General features: G+C 41.4%; 1 protein-coding gene across 4 annotated transcripts in view; it reads right to left on the minus strand.

Annotated features, from left to right (window-relative positions):
• Nucleotides 1–21,847, minus strand: part of edil3b (EGF-like repeats and discoidin I-like domains 3b) — a 206,760-nt gene that overhangs the window by 51,386 nt on the left and 133,527 nt on the right. For all 4 annotated transcript variants that reach the window (XM_072582789.1, XM_072582776.1, XM_072582780.1 and 1 more), the window contains one exon: nucleotides 7,016–7,171. In XM_072582789.1, the coding sequence (XP_072438890.1) occupies nucleotides 7,016–7,171 (156 nt within the window). The remainder of the gene's footprint in view (nucleotides 1–7,015; nucleotides 7,172–21,847) is intronic.

The following is a 21,847-nucleotide window of genomic DNA, read 5'->3' on the forward strand; positions in this document are numbered from 1 at the left end:
ATATGTTTAAACATTAATTCACAAGGTTAATAACCTGTTCCAGAATTGAAAATCATCTCGCTTATCCTGTAAAGAACCTTAGAAATTATTCTCTTGTTTGTAACCTAAAAAAAATTTCTTCAAAGATCTCTTCAAAACCAGTATAGTTCTTTCTGCAATGCTGCCTGCATGGTAATTCTGGAAAATGCTGACTCCATTCTTGACTGCATTCTTAGAGATATATTTCAAACTATTTTGTCATAAACTGTGGATTATTATATGACATCAACATTGTTGACAACCCATAAATTGGAAACCAACTTCTCAAAACCTCAATAATTTTGGCACTTGTATTGGGCATTTATATCCACTCACTAAAGCTATCAAACCAAACAAAGTGTTCTTTCTCTTCCATTTTAAAAAGTTCCATATGTGTTCATTCCCATGGTTTTCTTGGGTTTGATTGTGGAATGAATGAACCTTGGGTGGATTATTTCTCATTCTTGGACATACTCCATAACTTTTCACAATTTTATTTACTCTATGATTGATACCAAAGAAAAACTTCTTTCTACTGCTTTCATATAGACTATGAATTTGTGCTCTTCATGAAATTCATCTAACAATCTCACTCTAAAACTTTGTGGAATAGTGGCTCTTTCCCTTAGCAGACAGCCTTGATCCGCATTTAGTTTGATGCTGAGTACATCATCATACACTCGGCTACCATTTCCTTAAAACATTCACTTTTCCGAACAGCATATCCTTGCGTCTCTTCACTAATTTCTCTGGCAGACACCAGCATGTAATTTGTGCATGTTAAGTAATTCACAGGTAATTAATTGGCTGGAAATGAATCAGTATTCATGGCAAAGAATGCCTGCGTTTGCACGATCTGCTGACTTACTGTGTACAGTACTGGTCACTGTATCTTCAGACAGTTCATGTATTGGAAGCAGTCAGAAAAGGTTGACTAGTCTAATACGTAGAACGAATGGATTGGTTTACGAGGACAAGAAAAACAGGCTAGGACTAAATCTTCTGGAGCTTAGCAGAGTCAGGTGGTGACTGAAGTGAAATTTATAAGATCTTGAGGGGACTTTACTGGATGGATATTGAAAGAATGTTTCCTCTTGTGAATGAACTTTGAACTAGGGGTCATAATTTTAAAATAATGGGGCACCAATTTAAAACGGAGATGAGAAAACATTTTCTGTCAAAGTGTTGATAGTGTTTGGAATCCCCTTCCTCGAAAGACAGTGGATGTACAAACTTTAATTGTTTTCAATGCAGAGGGCTTCTTGATTACAAATGAATGAAAGATCACCAGGAGTATGCAGGAATGTAGAGTTAAGGTTAAAATCAGATCAGCCATGATCTTATTGAATGGTGGAGTTGGATTGAAGGGCTAAGTGGCCTACACTGCTTTCATGTTCTTGTGTTCATATGCTAGTATGATACTTATATGAAATTGCACTGACAGCCCATTACAATCAACTCTAAAAGTATGTTGCCACAAGAGATGGTGTCCCCTTTTTCAAAACAAATAAGAACTTGTGATCTGTTACCAAAGTGAGCCTTGTATCATACAAGTATTCATAGAATGTAGCAACACTGTGTGATGCTCTGATGTGGTTAATGTACATAAACTACATATTAAAGACTTCTTCATTGTGTCTTCCATTACAATAAATTATGGCAAGGCATTGCTGCTAAAGCCAATTGTTTCTTAGGATTACAGTGAATCAAAGTAGCATCTATAATCAGTACTTGTTGCACATCTCTAATTTGTTTCTGACACTCATAGACAAGTATGAATCTATTCTGTCTTTGACGGTTGTTTGATAACTGCAATCTGGAGTTTTATTCCATCACCTTTCTGGAGTCTGAAAAAAATAACTGTTTCATGTCAAGCAGCAAAATTTGGATCAAATGTAACTGCTCCTCTATGGGTTTTAGTTTTGCTGACAAGGCTGTTATGGACACCCATCACCAAATGCCTCACTATTTCTTATTCTGTTCAGTAAACAGAAAAAGTACGTTTACTAAACATCAGAAACAAAAGCAAATCAGTTTCAGAACAAAGTAAAATAGCTTTTAACAAACAAATCATTTTTCACCACATTAGACATGCAGGAGGAATGTTATATAATTGTCTCAGATCACAAAATGGATGGATGCACTGATGTACTGAACAATTTGTACACTCCCATTGTCATTGTAGCACACAGAAGAAACAGCTGGAGAGTGGATATAACTCCCAAATTCCTTCAAAGTATAAATTTTCAAAAAGGGTTGGAAAAGATTGTTTGGAACAGAGAGAAAGAAGCAAATAATCACAAGTCTCTTTTAATATTTGAGTTTGGAAGCAATGTTGTAAACAGCAAAAATATATATTAGGTTGTTCAAACAAAGTGAATTTCTTTTTCATTCCAACATTGACCCTTCTTTCTATTATGAACTTCAATCAAGGCTGTCGGGATAAATCATCCCATTCAGTTACGCATGATTTGCATTTTGTGAAAAATACACAAATTATTGTCTGTCAGGTGTTTTCTTACTAGCAATCATTGAGGTTAATTTAATGCTATCATCTAAGATTCAGCAGCATGAATTAATACCAGTTATTCAAATTTTTGAAATATAATTACCTAACCAGTACAGAAAAAATAACATTAGAGTTCTAAATATACCTATGACACTTAGCCCATCTATTTACCTAATGAGGTAAATTAAATAAAATGAGGGAAGACATGATTGCAAAAAGAAAACAAGTTTGACTGAAGAAAATAGACTAACTCCTAAATTCCGAATATTTCCAGTTTTAAAAATGATGAAGAACCCACTTGAGCTCCTGTTGACTCACAGGGTAAGTGCACTCTGCAGGATGTTATGAATCATAGCAAACAGGATCAATTAACCAATTTGTTCTGAGAAGGTAGCAGCCGCATAGCATCAAACATTGAAACAAAGGCCATGTCAACTATGAATAAAATGTTAGAGGAATAGAGCGAGCTCATGTGATTAAAGCTGATATAAATTAGAGCAAGGGTAAATACAGGGTAAACACCATCACAACTCATTGGACTTAATTGATGATTTCTGCATTGGAATTTGAATGTAATATAATTCCATATAACTGGCTTTTTGCAATCCAGATTGGAGTAAAATTAAAATATCCAGAGCTCCTTCCCAGCATTCATATTGGATTTTATTGGGACAGGATTGTACACAGTGATCACTCAAAATATCATGCCAATACTTCCTTAGACTCAGCGATAATTTCTTGGTCTAAGTATTAGACGGCTGCTGCAATTTGGCGAATACACCACAGCTTAAATGACCACAGACAAGAACGGTAAAACAGGAAATAGAGAAACGTGAAAAGAGCAAAATGTATCGCAGTCCTGAAGCATCAAGACTTGAGGGACAATTTAACTGACAATGTTTCAGTGTATTTATTCATCTATGGGATGATGGTGTCACAGGCTAGGCCAGCATTTACTGCCCATCTCCAATTGTCCAGAGGACTGTTAAGAGTTAACCACATTGCTGTGAACACCTCATCTTCTGCCTCGGAACACTTCTATCCCAGGGCATCAATGCAGACTTCATCAGTTTCCTCATTTCCCACCCTCCTCCCACCTTACCCCAGTTCCAACCTTCCAGCTCAGCACCATCCTCATGAGCTGTCCCACCTGCCAATCTCCCTTCCCACCTATCCGCTCCACCCTCCTCTCCGACCTATCAACTTCATCCCCACCTCCGTCAACCTATTGTACTCTTGGCTACCTTCCCCCCAGCTCCACTCCCTCCCATTTAATCTCTCCACCCTGGAGGCTCCCTGTCTCATTCCTGATGAAGGGCTTTTGCTCAAAATGTCGATTTTCCTGGTCCTCGGATGCTGCCTGACCTTCTGTGCTTTTCCAGCACCACTCTAATCTAGACTCTGATTTCTGGCATCTGCAGTCCTCACTTTTGCCACATTACTGTGGGTCTACAGTCATATGTAGGCCACAGCAGATAAGAATGACAGTTTCCTTTTTTAAAGGACATTAGTTAATCAGATGGGATTTTTCCGATAATTGATATCATTAGATTCTTATTTCCAGTTTTACTGAATTTAAATTCCATCAACTGCCATGGCAGGATTTGAACTCTGCTTCCTGGAACATTACCTGGGTTTCTGGATTAACAGTCCAGCTATAATAGCATGAGGTCATCACCTTCCCCTGCCATAGTTTCAGTTATGATGAGAGATTGGATAGACTGAGACTGTCTTCCTTGTAGCAGATGAGGCTGGGGTGAGGGCATGTTTAAGATGTACAAAGTTATGAGAGACAGGGTAGACAGGTGGAAACACTTCCTCTTGACAAAATGGTCAATGACAAAGGACAGCAGATTTAAGGTAAGGCACAGGATGTTTAGAGGAGAAGTGAGCAAAATATCTTTCGCCCAGAAGGCGGTGGGAATATGGAATTCACTGCCTGCAAGGGATCATTTAAAGTATTGAGATGTACACTTGTGATGCTAAGGCATACAAGGCTATGGGTGAAATGATATAAAAAGGGATTAGAATAGTTAGATGGTTGTTTTTGACAGGTGCAGACTCAGTGGGCTGAAGAGCCTTTCTGTGTTGCAGACCTTTACAAAAATCCATTAATCCTTCTCCTCTCAAGAAACCCATTTTTCACCCCAATAATCATTTTCTTAAACCTCTTCTGCACTCTTTTCAATGCATTCACATCCTTCATATAAATGAACTGTACAGAATACTCAAGTTGAGGTCTAAAAAGTGTGCTATATAAGTTCAGTATAACTTCCCTGCTCTTGTACTCTGTGCCTCTGTTAATGCAGCTAAGAATACGGAATGCTTTATCAACTGTTCTCTCTACCTGTCTTGATTTCTATAATGATGTATGCACATATACTCTAAGGTCTCTGTGCTCCTGCATACCCTTCAGAATAGTAACCTTTGTTTCTTACTGTCTCTCAAAGCTATCTGTATCAAAACGTGTCCCCTCATACTTGGCACGTTGAACTTGATCTGCCAACTACTCAGTCACTTCACCAACTTTCCAAAGTCTTTTTTTTAGTTTTACACTGTCCTCCTCATAGTTTATAATGCTCCCAAGCTTTGTATTATCTAGAAACTTTGAAACTGTACCCAGAACACATTAGAAAACCAAGGGTCCTAATATTGAGCAAAAGGAAACTCCACTACAGATCTCTCTCCAACCCAAAAAAATCCATAAACAATTACACTCTATTTCCTATCTCTCAACCAATCTTGCATGAGTGTTGTTCCCATCTTTTATTACATAAGCCATAAACTTTTCCTACAAGTCTAATGTGTGGCACTGTCCCAAATTTCTCAGATCTAATCTCATTCTTGTAAATCTCCTTTTCTGTACTTTCTTCAAAGTTTCTATGTACTTTTTATAGTATGGAGGTCAATGGTGTGGACATAGAGTCATACAGCACAGATATAGTAACTTCAGCCCAAAGTAAACTAATTCCACTTGCCCACCTTTGGCCCATGCCCCTCCAAACCTTTCCTATTCCTGCACTTATCCAGGTATCTTTTAAATGTTATAACTATATCAGCATCTACCACTTCCTCTGGCAGTTCATTCCACATATGAACCACTCTCTGTGTGAAAACATTGCCCCACAGGTCCCTTTTAAATTTTTCTTCGCTCACCTCAAAAATATGTCCCCTAGGTCTAGCATATGAGGAACGGCTGAGGATACTGGGATTGTATTCGTTGGAGTTTAGAAGATTAAGGGGAGATCTAATAGAGACGTACAAAATAATACATGGCTTTGAAAAGGTGGATGCTAGAAAATTGTTTCTGTTAGGCGAGGAGACTAGGACCCGTGGACACAGCCTTAGAATTAGAGGGGGTCATTTCAGAACGGAAATGCGGAGACATTTCTTCAGCCAGAGAGTGGTGGGCCTGTGGAATTCATTGCCACGGAGTGCAGTGGAAGCCGGGACGCTAAATGTCTTCAAGGCCGAGATTGATAGGTTCTTGTTGTCTAGAGGAATTAAGGGCTACGGGGAGAACGCTGGCAAGTGGAGCTGAAATGCGCATCAGCCATGATTGAATGGCGGAGTGGACTCGATGGGCCGAATGGCCTTACTTCCACTCCTATGTCTTATGGTCTTATGAACTCCCCCCATCCAACAGAAAATAACTTTGCTATTCACCTTATCTATGTCCTTCAAGATTTTATAAACTTCTATAAGGTCACCCCTTAACCTCTTATGACCAATGAAAAATCAACCTATCCTTATAATTCAAACCTTCCAGACTCAGCAACATCCTGGTAAATCTTTTCTAAACCTTCTCCAATTCAATAATATCCTTCCTATACCAGAACAACCAGAAATGTACACGCTACGCCAAAATTGGCCCCACCAATATCCTGTACAACTTCAACATGACATCCCAACAACAATACTCAATGGTCTGAGCAATGAAATCAAGCATGCTAAACACCTTCTTAACCGCCTGTCTACCTGTGATGCAACTTTCAAAGAACCATGTACCTGAACCCCTCGGTCTCTGTATGTGACACCACTACCCAGGGCCTACTATGAACTATATAAATCCTGCCCTTGTTTGTTTTACCAAAATGGAATACCTTACATTTATCCAAATCAAACTCCACCTGCCACTGTTCAGCCCACTGGCCCAACTGATCAATATTCCTTTATAATCTTAGATAATCTTCTTTACTGTCAAGAGTGTGGTACTGGAAAAGCGCAGCAGGGCAGGCAGAATCAGAGGAGCAGAGAATCGACATTTCGGGCATAAGCCCTTCATGCTCCTCTGATCCTGCCTGACCTGCTGTGCTTTTCCAGCACCACACTCTCGACTCTGAACTCCAGCATCTGCAGTCCTCACTTTCTTCTCCATAACCTCCTTCCATTATACCACCAAGGTGATTTCACCCACAAACTTACTAACTATACACAAGTTAAATAAAAGCATAGGGCTGAAACACATTTCAATTTTTTTCATTTTACCTTGTCCTCATAGGTGCCTTTTACTTTGTAAGTCGTCCAGGTTTTGCCATCACCACTGTAAGCAATCTTGTACGATTTCACATATTCTGGGCTGCCAAATCTTTTAGCACCTTGGCTAATCAATCCTGTGATTCTCATGGTGCGTTGCAGGTTAATCTGAGGAAAGAAAATCATTCAATAAGAAGACAAGCACGTAAAGTTTCATTTCTTTAAAAGCTTCAGGTTTTTGGTATCATAGCTGACACATAGATGAGCTTCTAGTATTACCTTCACAGTGGCACTAAGACTGCCCACTTCTACCTCTGTAATGTCACCTGACTTCACTCCTTTCATCATTCGTTGCTATTGTAACCATCATCCATATCTTTTGATACCTCTTAACTTGATTATTCAGATCCATTCCTTAATAATTTCCCACATATTACCCTTGACAAACCTAAACTCACCCGAAGTACTGTTGTCTGTGTCTTAATTCACGTCAGGTCCTATTGACCCATCACCATTGTGCACAATGGTTCTTGGTCAAACACCGTCTTGATTTTAAATTTTTATCCTTGTTTCCAAATCCATTCATGGCCTTACCCACTTTGTAACCTTTGCAAACAGCATAACCCTTTGAGATATCTTCACTCATCTAGTTCTTAAATGTCCTTGATTTTAATCCTCCCCCATCCATGCAAACAACCTTCATTACTCAAGCCCTAAAGTTTGGAACTTTTTTGTCAAACAGAGTGACGTCTCTGTTCTGACAAGTGGTCACTGGACTTGAAACAATAACTTTGTTTTTCTCTCAACAGATACTGCAGACGTGCTGTTTCTCCAGGCATTGTGTTTTTGTAGCCATCTTCCTCTCTGGTATTTTCCTTTTAAAACACACAAAAAAAAACCTACTGTTGTTTCTAGTTTCTGTGTTACCTCTTTGACCAAGCATTTGGCCATTTGTCCTGATGCATTATACTGTATAGTTTGTTGTCATATATAATCCTGCAAAGTGCTTTGGGATGTCACATGACCCCTGTGCTATCTAGATATAACTTGTTATAAGAGGTTTAGGTTTTCTGGCATTGGGCCATAATCAGAGAATTGAAACATGGAACAGTAATGCAGGGAGCCAGAAAAGTTTAGTCTGGAGTCTGGACTCAAGAGCCTGATAACAGTTTTAAAAGAATTCAAAAAACCTTGAATGCCTTGAGTTCAGACACGGGGCTTGTGTGGATTGTAAGCGGACAGAATAGATGATTTACTTGTCAGTTTACAGGAGGATGAGGTAGTACACAAGTACTGCTGCAGAGGATTTAGATTCAGGAGGCATGTAGGAAAGCATTGAATGGGTTTGCACCAGAGATGTTGGCTTCTCTGAACTTCCAGGCAACATCCTCTCACTATGCAATCCACATTTCACATCATGGGGATGCAGGGTTTATGAAGACCATCAGAGACAATAGGTGTGAACAGCTTCCATTGTAACTTAACAAAAGTACAGGATCAACTGGAAATCACCTGGATCCATTAAGCAAGGAAGAAGCTGCACAGAGGTGAACTAATTAAAGCTATTTTTTTGAACCTTGGAAGGTAACAAATGAGAAGTCTTATGGCCTCAGCTTTATGAGAGTGTTTGGACTGGGTGACAAATGGTGCCAGCAGGAACAAAGGAGCAGTTGCTGTGTCTCTATCTCTTTTCAGTCTAATAGCCCAGCCTTCAGCTCTGTCCAGTGAGTCATGAAGTATGCTTGCATTCTTGCAAACAATCAGACAGAATTCTACAGCAATTTCTATGGCAACTTCTCCAGAAGAAAAGGAGCATTCTGGCTACATCATGAAACATTGGGCTGGATATTTCATGCCTTCACCAGCTTAGCTTTCAATGTGGGGGCACATAAAAGAGGGTGAATGGCTAACCCACTCTCACACTCACTTCCCCACACACTCACCCCCCTCCCCCCATCACGCACACCCCCCTACTATCATGCTTACACCTCCGTACACACAACCCCATCACGCACAGCCCCAGGTGTCACGCTTAATTCCCAGCGCACTTATCCTCCCGTCATGCACACACCCCCAGTGTCACACTCACACCTACACACTCATTCTCCCATCACGCACACACCCCCACTGTCACACTCACACTTCGCACACTCACCCCCTTCATCCTAACTCCTCCTCACCTTGTCCACTCACAAGGTGGACCCCATAATACAGGTAGAAAGGCAGCCCATCCCAGCACAACAAAAGGGTCTATTGGCTCCAATAATAGCCTGGCTTGACAAGAGTGGCCAGGCTGTTTCAAGACCTTCTATGAAAACTATATAACCAATCAGATTGGCCAGCAGCTCAAGGTTGAAATTTCCTACCAAGTGAAGGAATGAAGTCCCACAACTTGGTAAAATAGCCCACTGCAGTGTGTAATTGGTGCAGGGTGGATTTATTTCTGGTCTGTTGGCAGTCTGCTGCACACACAGTAATATCCAGTAATATCAGCTGAGATCTAAACATCTGCAAAATTCCACAGCTAGACAGACTACCAGTCATACAAATGACTCTTGCATTTTTCACTGCTGAATATTTGGTCAAATTAGTGAACCCCTCCTTGTAATCTGGATACACCAATCCACAAAACTAGAGTGCATGTATTGTGTTTTCAGTCTTAGCTTAACTCTTATCTCTGTTAAAAAACTCCAGAAAATATTCCTTTGCAAACAGCATATTAACAATTAAGTACATACACTGTACTATCAAGGCTGTCTTTTGATTTTTAAGCACACCGCTTACGATCAAACAAGGAGGGAGAAAACAGGAAAACTATTCCATCTCCCCTCACTGATTGTAAAAGAGGCAATGTTGCAGCTTCATGCTTCTTCTTTTCCAGAGTGGAAAACACAGCGGCAGCTAGGACCTGCATTGTCAATTTTTTATATCCTGTCATCAAATTTCCTATTCGTCAGTGTGGCCTCAGGATGTTTCCATGTGTTCGGATGTACCCAGGGAACACATATTAAAAATAAACACACAACAGGTAGTACCCCATGTGCTGCCTGCCTTTGTGGAGCAGAAATAATCCTGCACCAGCATCTGAAGGAATTTCATGGATATTATTTCTCATCAGCATTAAGATGCGGTTCAGTAATGGCTCAGTACGGGACATAAATAGGTTATGCCATAACTAGTCCTATGCAGGACCTTTTATTAAAAGAAACTCCAAGATTGGGAGAGGAAAATCTGTATGCTTGAGTATCCTCGCACTATGAACTATGACATCTTCTAAGGCACTAAACTATTCAAAATTATCATCAGCAAATGAATTATAACCTTTAGCACTATGTTATTCAGGTTGGTCAACTGATTGGAATTTTTTTTCTCTGAATTCAAGGCACATCTTTAAGTGGGTCTTATTTTGTCAGATGTTGACTCTGGTTTGAACATTCTGCTGTTATCCTCTGCAGTAATCTTTACTTGGCAGATGTAGAAGCATACCTTTACAAGTACAAAGTATTTTGAAGACACAGTAAGAGGTTATACAAGCCAAATTGTACCACAATACATCTCTGCCTTTAAATTGCTTGTATGTGTCACTTAATTGTACAAGTTGTGTGAGATCAAGGATTGAGAGAGCTGAGCCTCCTAGCTTAGATACAATCACTCATGTGGAAGGTGGATTCAGAGGATTTAAGTAAAACAGATGATCCAACATCAAAGACTTGATGTTCGAGAAATTGACACTGTCATCCTAGGAGAGTAAAAAGCATCAATTTAGCCATGTCACTCAAAGACAAGGTTGTACACACGCTGGAAACATTATTAGCTACTACCATAAAAGTCAGCTGTTCAACAGACTGATGATTCAATGTTTTTAACTTCACAATTTTCGAAAAAGTTTATTCCGAGAGTAATGTCACCAATATGCAGTATTCCCAGACAGTGGTCTCAACTTCCACTTAATATTCAGTAAACCTATTAATAATGAGATACCAAAAAACCTTTGCAACTTCTTATTTATTAATTTTTTGATTAAGTACGTCTGCCTGAATATTATATTAAATATATAAATTGTAGTACTCTGAATGTTTGAAATAAGGCTGTGATAATTTGTGTTTTGCACATCACTTAACATTTTATTTCATTTTTTGATAATTTGGCAGGAAAAAGATTAAATTCATTCACCCACTGGTTTGTGGGTACTCTAATTCAAATAGTAAATTTCATCTTAAATTCAATCAAAATACAAAATGATACAGTTTGATGAGTCAAGTCAAGGTATTTGTACTTAAGGCTTGTGGTAAACTCCACACTATTCTTCAGTCAGGAGATAATGTGATAGAGTTAAGGATTCATTGATGAATTCATTTTTCAGGATAACATCTGTGTTTTACAAGTGGGTACTGGGCCATATGAAATGCAAAAACAAAGAACACTGCAGTCCTAACACGTTTTGTCATTCAGTTGCTGAACAGGGAAAAGTCAAGCTCAATCTATTCGATACAGTTGGTCCAGATGTAAATCAAGAAGTCAAAAAGGAAAGATAAGCCAATTAAATATTAACATGTAAAGACAAACAAACTACACTGACAAATAAGCTCAACTCAAAAGTTGAGCTTTTGAGAACTCAAAAGTCAGGTTATAGTCCAACAGGTTTATTTGGACACACTAGCTTTCAGAGTACTGCTCCTTCAGCGGGTGGTTGTGGGGTATAAGATCGTAGGACCACAGAGTTTAGAGCAAAAGTAGATGGACCTCAGTCCAACACCGGCCCCTCCAATCATGACACCACTAACTGCCGGCTCAAAGTGGAGAGGATCTCCAAGAAGACCGCACATATCGACACAGACATCAAGTTTCTACAGAAATGTAGGAAAGCAGGAAAGATCCCAAAAGGATTACGGATCACAAACCCATTCAAGTTGATTTACAACACACACTATGCCACTGCACCTCTCAAACTCCTCAATCATCTCATGTACCAACTCTACAGCAGGCACCACAACCTTGAAATTAAGACAGAATTTGGGTATAAATTCTGTGCCCTACGATCTTATATTTCACAACCACCTGATGAAGGAGCAGTGCTCCGAAAGCTAGTGCTTCCAAATAGACCTGTTGGAGTCTAACCCGGTGTTGAGTGATTTTTAACCTGGTTCAGATAAGGCTATGTCTTATCCCTTATACAATTTGTTTTTGACACATGAGCAAGTCATCTGGCATCACAATGTCCTCGTTAACATTGGTGTCTCAAACACATCAGGAAAAGCAGCTTATCTGACCTTTCATTCATCTGCTGTCTGAATACCTTGGGTGCATGTAAATTGGCTAGCCAACAAGAATAACTGCACCTCAAGTGAAATAAATGATTGTAGAGTATTGTTGGACGTATTATGGAAATGATAACATGATGTTATCAATGCAAGTTCAGTTTTCTTCTTTGTCCTCCATGCAAAAGTTGACATTTCATTTTAGAAGTTAATGGAGAGCCTCTGGGATTACCATGTTTGGGATTTGCTGACGATTGCATCACTGGAATTACTCAGAATCGTGTTTAAACATTAGGGATTTTAAGTAAAATGCATTCAAAGGAGTTTGAGAGAGGTAGAAAAAATCTGAACGTTAATGGTTAATAAAACGGAGCTAATTTACTGTTGTTCTGCAAAAAGACAGTAAATGAATAACACTTTAGTCTGTCTCACCAATCATTAATCATAGAGACTGGCCCAGATACTTCAATAGGAAGATAGTAATAGCAGCATTGTACACAGGAATTGTCCACTGGGATAATGCAGAAGTCCCAATGCTGTTGACACCCTCAAAATTGCCTGAACATTGAAACTTCTGATTAGCTATTACCTGCATTTGCAACTCTTCAAATAGTCACTAACTCTGAGTTGGGGTCACAGCATCTTGAGGATTTTGACTGACTTAGCTTAATAGTTACCAGATAAAGGTAGAAGAATTATAACCTGCTTTTGCTCAATGGGTAGCTATTAAACTCATCCCCTACCTGACTCATCATTGAACCCCTACTTCTACTCCTGATGGTTACCCATCACCCCTCTTCCCCAGCTCCACCCTAAGGACTGCCACACTGCCTTCAGCCACTTTCATCTTTCTCTGCTCACTCACCTGACACCCTGTCCCTTTCCATCCAGTTACCACACTAACCCCCTCATCCATTTGCAACTACCCCTTGCCTACATTCCACTCTAACTCTTTACCCACCTGGAACCCTATCTCCTCCTCCTCCACTTCCCACCCAATCTACTCACCTCAAGTAGTATCCAAACCTAACATCTACCTTCCACTACACCTCTTACCCAACTGTTGGCCTATCTCTCACCTACCTGCTCTATTTTCCCTGACTCACTTGACACACTACCCACTCTCACCTGTCATCTGAACTCTTCATCTAACTAGCACCCAATCTATCAATGATCTGTAACTCCAAACTCTTCATACAATAGCATCCTCACTCTCACTTATCCTCACACAACAACCTTATTGTCCTCCATGATGAATCAGCGTTCTTCAATACTTGGAGGAAGCCCTGAAAGTGAAAAGGGCACAGAATGTACTCAGGTTAAGGAATTTCAATGTCCACCATCAACAGCGACTCAGTAACAGTGCTACTGATTAAACTGGTTACATCCGAAAGGACATAGCTGTTAGACTCGGTCTGTGATAGGTGGTGAGGGAACCAACAAGAAGAGAAAAAAAACCTTGACTTCACCCTCACCAATCTGCCCACTACAGATGCATCTGTCCATGATAGTGTAGATAAGAATGGCTACTGCATAGTCCTTGTCGAGATGAAATCCTACCTTCACATTAATACCATCCATCATGTTGTGTGGCTCTATCACCATGGTAAACGGGACAGACTTCAAACAACTCAAGACTGGGCATCTATGAGGTGCTGTGGGCCATCAGCAGCAGCAGCAATCCAGCACAATCTGCAACCCCATGGCCTGGCATACTCCCCCTTCAAACTTCACCTCATGCCAGGGGATCAACTTGGTTCAATGGAAAGTGCAGGAGGGCATGCCAGGAGCACCAGCAAAAAAAAAGTGTCTACCTGGTGAAGAAGCTGCAAAATAAGATTACTCGTATACCAAGCAGCAGAAGCAGCAAGTGATAGATTAAGCTGAATGATTCCCCCAATCAATGGATCAAATCTAAGCTTTGCAGTCCTGCCAAATCCAGATGTGAATAATGGTGAACAATCCACTTTAGGAGGAGGCTTCATAAATATCTGCATTCTCAATGATGGGAGAGCCCAGCACATCAGTGCTAAAGATAACGCTGATTCATTCACAACAATCTTAAGCTAGAAAGGCTTCCTAATGAAGTGCTTTTGCCTGAAACGTCAAATTTTCCTGCTTCTTGGATGCTGCCTAACCTGCTGTGCTTTTCCAGCACCATTCTAATCTTAAGCCAGAAATGCCAAGTAGATGATCATCTCAGCCTCCTCCAATGGTCCCTAATATCGCAGATACCAATCTTCGGCAATTCAATTCACTCATATGATATCAAGAAATGGTTAAAAGATACTGGATACTGCAAAGGCTCTGGGCCCTGACAACATTCTGGCAATAGTACTGAAGGTAGGTGCTTCAGAACTTGCTGCTCTTTCAGTACAGTTACAACTGGCAAATACCCAACAATGTAGAAAATTGCCCAGTTATGTCCTGTAGACAAAAGGGCAAGTCTAAACATCAGTCTATTTGTGATTATCAGGAAAATGATGGAGGATGTCAACAATAATGGTATTAAGTAGCAACTGCTCAGCAATAACCTGCTCAGTGACACTCAGTTTGGGATCCCCCAGGACCATTCAGCTGATGACTTCATTACATACTCAGTTCAAACACTGAAAAAAAAAGCAGAATTCCACAGGTGAGGTGAGAGCGACAGCCCTTGACATCAAGACTGCATTCGACTGAGAGTGGCATTGAGGATCCCTGGCAAAACTGGAATCGGGGCAAATTCTCTGTTGTTTGGAGTTATAACTGATACATAGGAAGATGGTTGCAGTCATTAGAGGTCAGTCATTTCAGCTACAGGATATCTCTGCAGGAGTTCCTCATGGTAATGTCCTTGGCCCAACCACCTTCAGCTGCTTCATCAATGACCTTCCCTCCATCATAAGGACAGAGGTGGAGATGTTCACAAATGATTGTGCAATGTTCAGTATCATTCAGATACTTGGATATGGAAATAGCCCAGGTCCAAATGCAAGAAGGTCTGAACAATATCTAGGCTTGGCCTGAAAAGTGGCATGTAGCATTCATATCACACAAATGCCAGGCTATGACCAGCTCCAATAAAAGACAATCTACCCACCGCCCTTGACATTCAATGGCATTAAACTACTAAACTCCTTCCACCAACATCCTGGGGTTATCGTTGACTGGAAACTCAGCTGGATTCACCAGATAAGTATTGTGCAAAAGAGCAGGTCAGAGGCTAAGAATACTGCAGCAGGTAACTCACCTCCTGACTCCCCAAAGCCAGTCTTCAAGTTGGGAATGTGATGGAAAACACCACTGGATAGGTGCAGCTCCAACAACACTCAAAAAGTTTGACATCATCCTGGACAAAGCAGCTCACTCAATTTGCACCATGCTCAAAACTATCCACTCTCTCCACCACTGATGATCAGTAACAGCAATGTGTACTGTTTGCAAAAAATACATCCCAAACCACATCCAACTAGAAGGACAAGGGCAACAGATCAAAAGTGGGTTCTATCACCAACACCTGCAAGTTCTCCTCGAGGCATCTCAAAGCTCTGACTTGGAAATGTATCAATGTTTCTTCAGTGTCACTGGGTCAAATCCTAGAATTTCCTCTCTAAGGGCAGTATGGGTCTACCAGACTGCAGTGGTTTAAGAAAACAGCTCACGACCACTTTCTCAAGAGCGACTAGGAGCAAGTAATAGATGTTGGCCCATTCAGCAATGCTCATGTCCCTCAAATGAATAAAATCAACATATCTTCTCTTAAGCTGTGGATTTGGCTTCAGGATTTTTAAATCCTGGAATATGATAGAAATTGCTGTGAAAAGGGGGCTGCTTTGAATACTAATCCACTTCATTGCTGTGATAGAGTCATAGAGATGTATAGCATGGAAAGAGACCCTTCAGTCCAACCCGTCCGTGCCGACCAGATATCCCAAACCAATCTAGTCCCACCTGCCAGCACCCGGCCCATATCCCTCCAAACCTTTCCTATTCATATCCCCATCAAGATGCCTTTTAAATGTTGCAATTGTACTAGCCTCCACCACTTTCTTTGTCAGCCCATTCCACATATGTACCACCGTCTGTGTGAACAAGTTACCTCTTAGGTCTCTTATATATCTTTCCCCTCTCACCGAAAACCCAATGCCTCTAGTTCTGGGCTCCCCAACCGCAGAGAAAACACCTTGTCTATTTACCCTATTTATGCCCCTCATGATTTTATGCACCTTTATATGGTCACCCCTCAGCCACTGACGTTCAAGGGAAAACAGCCCCAGCCTATTCAACCTCTCCATATAGCTCAAATACGCCAACTCTGGCAACATCCCTGTAAAATCATTTCTGGACTATTTCAAGTTTCACAACATCATTCCGACAAGAAGGAGACCAGAACTGCATGCCATATTCCAAAAATGACCTAATCAATGTCCTGTACAGCCACAACATGACTCAATACTCTGACCAATAAAGGAAAGCATACCAAATGCCTTCTTCACTATCCTATCTACCTGCGACTCCACTTTCAAGGAGCTATGAAGCTGCACTCCAAGGTCTCTTTGTTCAGCAACACTCCCTTGGACCTTACCATTAAGTATAAAAGTCCTGCCAAGATCTGCTTTCCCAAACTGCAGCACCTCGCATTTATCTAAATTAAATTCCATCTGCCACTTCTCAGCCCATTGGCCCATCTGATCAAGATCCCGTTGTAATCTGAAGTAACCTTTCTCGCTGTCCACTACACCTCCAATTTTGGTGTCATCTGCAAACTTACTAACTATACCTCTTAAGCTCACGCTCAAATCATTTATATAAATGACAAAAAGTAGAGGACCCAGCACCGATTCTTGTGGCACACCACTGGTCACAGGCCTCCAGTCTGATAAACAACCCTCCACCACCACCCGCTGTCTTCTAACTTCGAGCAGTTGTATATCCAAATGGCTAGTTCTCCCTGTATTCCATGTTAACCAGTCTCCCATGGGGAACCTTGTCGAATGCCTCACTGAAGTCCATATAGATCACATCTACCGCTCTGCCCTCATCAATCCTCTTTGTTACTTCTTCAAAAAACACAATCAAGTTTGTGAGACATGATTTCCCACGCATAAAGCCATGTTGACTATCCCTAATCAATCCTTGTCTTTCCAAATACATGTACATCCTGTCGCTCAGGATTCCCTCCAACAACTTGCCCACCACCGACATCGGGCTCATTGGTCTATAGTTCCCTTGCTTGTCCTTACCACCCTTCTTAAATAGTGGCAACACGTTAGCCAACCTCCAGTCTTCCAGCACCTCACCTGTGACTATTGATGATATAAATATCTCAGCAAGGGGCCCAGCAATCATTTCCCTAGCTTTCCACAAGTTCTAGGGTACACCTGATCAGGTCCTGGGGATTTATGTATTTCAAGACATCCAACACTTCCTCCTCTGTAATGTGGACATTTTTCAAGATGTTACCATCTATTTCCTGACATTCTATATCTTCCATGTCCTTTTCCACAGTAAACACTGATGTAAAATACTCACTTAGCATCTCCCCATCTCCTGTGGCTCCACACAACAGCTGCCTTGCTGATCTTTGTGGGGCCCTATTCTCTCCTTCGTTACCCTTTTGTCCTTAATGTATTGGTAAAAACTCTTTGGATTCTGTTTAACTCTATTTGCCAAAGCTATTTCATGTCCCCTTTTTACCCTCCTGATTTCCTTCTTAAGTATATTCCTCCTGCCTTTATACTTTTCTTAGGATTCACTCAATCTATCCTATCTATGCCTGACACATGCTTCTTTCATTTTCTTAATCAAACCCTCAATTTCTTTAGTCACCCAGTATTCCCTATACCTACCAGCCTCTCCTTTCACCCTGACAGCAATATACTTTCTCTGGATTCTTGTTATCTCACTTCTGAAGGCTTCCCATATTCCAGCCATCCCTTTACCTGTGAACATCTGCCCCAAATCAGCTTTTGAAAGTTCTTTCGTAATACCATCAAATTGGCCTTCCTCCAATTTAGAACTTCAGCTTTTAGATCTGGTCTATCCTTTTCCATCACTATTTTAAAACTAACAGAATTATGGTCGCTGGCCCCAAAGCGCTCCCCCACTGACAGCTCAGTCACCTGCCCTGCCTTATTTCCCAAGAGTAGGTCAAGTTTTGCACCTTCTCTAGTAGGTACATCCACATACTGAATCAGAAAATTGTCTTGTACACACTTAAATTCCTCTCCATCTAAACTCTTAACACTATGGCAGTCCCAGTCTATGTTTGGAAAGTTAAAATCCCCTACCATAACCACCCCATTATTCTTACAGATAACTGAGATCTCCTTACAAATTTGTTTCTCAATTTCTCTCTATTAGGGGATCTACAATATAATCCTAATAAGGTGATCATCTCTTTCTTATTTCTCAATTCCACCCAAACACAGGGGACCCTCGATTATCCGAACGTGATGGGCGGGCACTATTTTGTTCAAATAACCGATTATTTGGTGAAGTGATTAAAGGCCTTTCCTCTGAGGTTTGGAGTTTTAAAAGTCTGCTCCTCATTCAGGAGACTGCAGCAGCACAGTGTGCAAGGCCCCACCCCAACCCCATGCAACACCTTGCCCCCCCTGTCCAAATACCGCCCCTGCCCCCGTTCAACACTGTCCCCACCCGACCCCGTGCAACAACACCACCCCATTCCTGACCCCGTGCAACACTGCCCCCTGACCCCAAAACTGCCCCAACCCCATGCAACACCAGCCCCCTCCCCCATGCCCTCAACCCTGTGCACCACTGCCCCAGCCCCAAAACCACCATTTTGCCCTCAACCCCGTGCAACACGCATCCCGCCCCCAACCCCATCCAACACTGCCCCCCGCCCGCACCGTCCCCGGGGCAGGTGGACTGGACACCAACAAGATTGCTGCAGTTTCCTTTGTGGGGTAAGTCTCCAAATAGCGCGCACACACACACAGCCACACACACAACTTTTTACTGCAAAATTTTGACAGGTTCCACCTTTGCCCTGTATAGGACAATGTTGGAGAGATTATGTGGAGAGGGGGGTTTAAGGGTACACCCCTCTGTAGAACTCCAGGGAAAGTGTGGGGAGAAAGAGAGGGCGGGCAGTCAGTCATTTGGAGACATGCCTGTTTAATCACTGTAACCAAAGACGCGATCACTGTTGGAAACACATCTTTGATGCAATGTTTCCTTGGGGACCTCAAGATCTCCAGTTCTCTGCTTTGTCCCTGCCTGCCCTGACTGCTTTATTCACATCTGTTCTCAACAGTACCAATCTCAGATTGATCTCTTTCTCACTAACACCCTGGGTCCCACTCACCTCCCCCTGCCCCGCCCCCGTCCACCACCTGACTAGTTTAAATCCTCCTGAGCAGCTCAAGCAAATCTCTCTGCCAGTATATTCGTCCCCTTCCAATTCAAGTGCAATCCATCCTTCTTGTACAGGTCAGTGTGGATTCTTGGCCTGGACAAGACTGCTTCAGCTGGGAAGGTTCCTGTCCTGGTAGTTCACAAAGAGAACTCCTCTAAACACAGTTTGCATTTTTTTTCTGATCAGGATCAGAAATAGCATTTCCAATTCTGATTGGAAGACATGGGTCCTTGCGATAGCAGGTCCCATATTTGACAGAGATGGTCTGACTGGCTCACTCTTTGGAATTGTAAACACAGGGTGATAGAGACTGAAATACAGGCAGTCAATATCTTTCTGGTTTAATGACATCTTTTCATCAGGCTCAAAGGGAGACTGCAAAGGAGCAGAATGTGCATGCAGCACCCACCTAAATCAGAAGGCCTCAGGCTGGATGGCAATCAGCCTTGGGCTTCACATTAAATGCTGCTGTCACACCTCTACAGGAAGCTCAGGACTTTTCCATGAAGTGATTTGGGCTGGTAGCAGTTCCTAGGTATGTCTTGGTTAGGTAGGGCGTGATAGGAAGGGCAAAGGACGCAGGCACAGCCACAGCCAAAACTTTAAAGAACAGTCCTGGGAAAGCTGTGTAGCTTGCTGGAATATTTCTTTTCAGAAAAAAAAAATACTGAGAGCAAACTTCACAAAACTGATCCCCTGAATAGCTGACAGCATGTTCAGTTCCCACCCTGATTCAGTAGTACAAAACTGTTTGAAGTGGTGGAGTTTTAATAATTTGTTTTCTGGAATAAAATGATTATAAAGATCTGCTAGCATTACAAAATTATCACTGGGATTTTGAGACCTGCCATTACTGACACTTTTGATTCGTGACATTTCTTTGAGTTTTTTTCCCCGAATGTATTGGGCTACACTTTCTGCAGAGTTATACACAGAGGAATATTTGGTCACTGGAAAAAGAAACAAGCATATTTTCCAAGTTATACACATTTTTCCTGGCCATTTGCTAGCATTCCACTCACCCATTTTTCCTTCTCAAGTTGTGTTTCAATCATGCAAGAAAGATTATTGAATATACCAGCCTATTTTTCTCTGTTATCCTTCACCAAGCTACATATTCGCCTTCCAAAATCACCAAGCTGAAAAGGTCTACAAGTTACTTTCCAAATCTCAAGTGCACTACACTGAGTAAAATATGACCCAGCTAAATTTGTTCATATTTGCTGCACCATATATTTCTGAAAAAAAACCCAATATTTACACATCAGCAATCTTCAGTAATAGCCTTCCCAAACAATCCAATTGAGATTAGGCTTCCAAGCTTCTGTTACCATCAGTGGTAACATTAAGATGTGCAGTCCAGATAGGGAATCAGCTATAAACAACTTGGAATTAAAATAGAAATAGTTATTGAGCAGCTTTAACCTTTGAAGATGGAATCTCAAACCATCAAGCTATTAACTAATGAGTCGAGTCACTGAAATGTAGAATTAAGCACTGGAAAAGCAAGTGTGAGGGTTCTGAGGTACTAAGGGAATGGAAACTAACAAATCAAAAAACACTAAAATGGGAATGAGCCACATTTTCAAAAAGATTCACACTTTCTCCATCTACCATCCTTATTACCTGAGGATTTGTCCCCTCTGCCATGCTATCAGATTAGATTAGATTACATTACATTACAGTGTGGAAACAGGCCCTTCAGCCCAACAAGTCCATACTAACCCGCCAAAGCGCAACCCACCCATACCCCTTACCTAACACTACGGGCAATTTAGCATGGCCAATTCGCCTGACCTGCACATCTTTGGACTGTGGGAGGAAACCGGAGCACCCAGAGGAAACCCACGCAGACACGGGGAGAACGTGCAAACTCCACACAGTCAGTTGCCTGAGGCGGAAATTGAACCCAGGTCTCTAGCGCTGTGAGGCAGCAGTGCTAACCACTGTGCCACCGTGTCGCCCATCAGTTTGAAGTAATGTTTGAAGACAAGCCCCAATTTTAAACATACAGAATACTGATTGGCTTCGACAAAGTGGATATTGGGAAGATGTTTCCATTGGTAGGACAGACTAGGAGCTGAGGACACAACCTTAGAGTAAGGGGGAGACCTTTTAGAACAGAGATAAGGAGAAATTTCTTCTGCCAGAGAGTGGTGAATCTATGGTATTCATTGCCACAGAAGGCTGTGGAGGTCAAGTCATTGAATATATTTAAGA

This window comes from Chiloscyllium punctatum, chromosome 2, assembly GCF_047496795.1.
Source record: "Chiloscyllium punctatum isolate Juve2018m chromosome 2, sChiPun1.3, whole genome shotgun sequence".
In the NCBI taxonomy this organism is placed as follows: domain Eukaryota; kingdom Metazoa; phylum Chordata; class Chondrichthyes; order Orectolobiformes; family Hemiscylliidae; genus Chiloscyllium; species Chiloscyllium punctatum.